This window comes from Taurulus bubalis (genome assembly GCF_910589615.1).
Source record: "Taurulus bubalis genome assembly, chromosome: 2".
NCBI lineage: Eukaryota > Metazoa > Chordata > Actinopteri > Perciformes > Cottidae > Taurulus > Taurulus bubalis.
This window is the reverse complement of record NC_136590.1, coordinates 17,855,900-17,858,009: the sequence shown is the minus strand read 5'-3', so window position 1 is coordinate 17,858,009 and position 2,110 is coordinate 17,855,900. Positions and strand designations below refer to the sequence as shown.

At 51.2% G+C, this 2,110-nt stretch overlaps 1 protein-coding gene across 1 annotated transcript; it reads left to right on the top strand.

Moving 5' to 3' along the window:
- Nucleotides 1–649: 649 nt before the first annotated feature.
- Nucleotides 650–1,669, top strand: LOC306753855 (somatostatin receptor type 2; the record flags this gene model as incomplete). The annotated part of the gene is made up of 1 exon (XM_079237772.1): nt 650–1,669. The coding sequence occupies one exon, from the start codon at nt 650–652 to the stop codon at nt 1,667–1,669; it is 1,020 nt and encodes a 339-aa protein (XP_079093898.1).
- Nucleotides 1,670–2,110: the final 441 nt, after the last annotated feature.

Sequence of the window (2,110 nt, the reverse complement as noted above, 5' to 3'; positions counted from 1 at the left end):
GAGGGGAGAGAAGAAAGAGTGGAGGGGGAAAAAAGTAATGAAAACAAAAGTATTGCAGCAGATGGGGCCAGGGTTTACCTTGGAAACAGCATTACGGCAGAGGAACTGGGGGAGTACTGAGGAGGGGCGTGAGCCAAGCTGGAGTTTATCTCTGGAGACTGATGAACAAGGGGTGAGGGGGGAGGTAGTGTGGTTTGTGAGTAAGTGAGTGTGTGTGGGGGGGGGCGACACACTCCTCGCACACTGTGGGGGGAAGACATATAAAAGGGCTCCCAGGGAGAAAGAGTGGTCAGGCAAGCGAGTGGCCATCCTGATCATTTCCACACTGCTGTGCATCACAGAGTGTGTTTACGCGAGAGTGTGTGTGAGTGCGTGCGCACCTGTGTGTGGATCAGTGAGAAGCGTGCCAACTACCCACCGCAAAGGAATAAACTTTTTTTTTAAGATAAAAAGAGGGAACAATTGACTGAATGGGGGAAGTTGAAGCGTTGCTGAAGCCCGGCTGCCCTTGAACCTGAGAACGGTGTTTGATTTTCAGATTTTCGTTTGTTGTTTACTCCTCTCTCCCACCGTGGAGAGTCGAGAGGAAGAATTCGAACAGAAGCGGAGATTTTGTCCCTCTGAGCTGCCGCTCCTTTGAATTTTCAGAATGGGCGCCTCATCTCAATCAGATATAGACTACAACCATACATATGTGGATGAGCATTATTTCTTCGAGGACAATATTGACGGCTATGGCATCACCATGGCCATACTCTACCTGGTGGTTTGCATCCTGGGACTAGCTGGGAACTCCCTCGTCATCATCGCCATTTTGAAATTGGACAAAATGTCATCTTCCACGACCGTGTACATTTTCAACCTGGCTCTGGCCGACGGATTCTTCATGGTTGGTCTTCCCTTCATAGCGAGCCAAAACTTCCAGAACAACTGGATGTTCGGCGACACCGTGTGCAAAGTGGTCATGGTGCTGGACGGCATCAACCAGTTCACGAGCGTCTTCTGTCTGACAGCGATGAGCATCGACCGCTACATGGCGTTGGCCGACCCCCTGCGGTTCGCCCGCTGGAGAACGCCGCGGTGCGCCAAGATCGTCTCGGCGTTGCTGTGGCTGTTCTCGCTCCTGACCATCCTCCCCATGGCGCTTCACTTCTCAGCCGATCGAGGCCTATGCATACCAGACCTGGTTTCGGACGCCTGGTGGCTCGGCATCCTGTCTTACACCTTCATCATGGGGTTCGCTCTGCCGTTCACCGTCATGACGGCCTCCTACGCGGCGCTGCTGCTCACCCTGAGGGCCCAGCGGCTCCAAGCGCCGCCGGCCAACTCGGAGAGCCACCGGCTGGAGCGCCAGGTCACCAAAATGGTGGTTGCGGTGGTGGTGGTGTTCGGGGTGTGCTGGCTGCCGTTTTACACCTTCAACTTCTGCTCCCTGTATCAAACCGGCGTGGTGCTGTCCTTCGCCCAAGCTTTTGAGTTTGTGGTACTGCTGTCGTACTCGTGGAGCTGCGCTAACCCCATCCTCTACGCCTGCCTCTCCGACACCTTCAGGAGGCACTTCCGTACACTCCTCTGCCCTGCCGCCAAGTCCTCTCCCAGCATGCAGTGCAACACTGAACGGTACGACTTGAATGACACAGGTGTGCGGGATGTGACCATTCTGGCGTAAAAGACAATGATAAAACTGACTCAGCATTTTGCTCCATTTTCTGTCATGACGCAATCCATGATGCTGTTCACCTTTAAACATTGCTACTTATTTGATGGTTTGTAGATATGTGATCATTTCGTTTTTTGGGGGGTTTCTTTGTAATATCTACAATATACAGTATAATTTGTACATATTTTTCTTGCTCTGGGTGATTAGATTTGCTGAATTGTAGGTTATTTTGTCCACCGTTGTCTCAACTGTAGGTGTACGGTCGGGTCTGTCGAGATGGACAGGTTTTCACCACACCTGTGTTGATCACACGGTTGAGTGTGGACCGTGAATCTTGAAGTTCACCCTCTTGTGGAAATGAAAAGCGTTGCCTTCGTACTTTCTAATTTCTCTGAGTTTCTACCACAGATTAGTCAAAGTAGAAGAAGAAGAAGAAAAAAACAGCAAAGA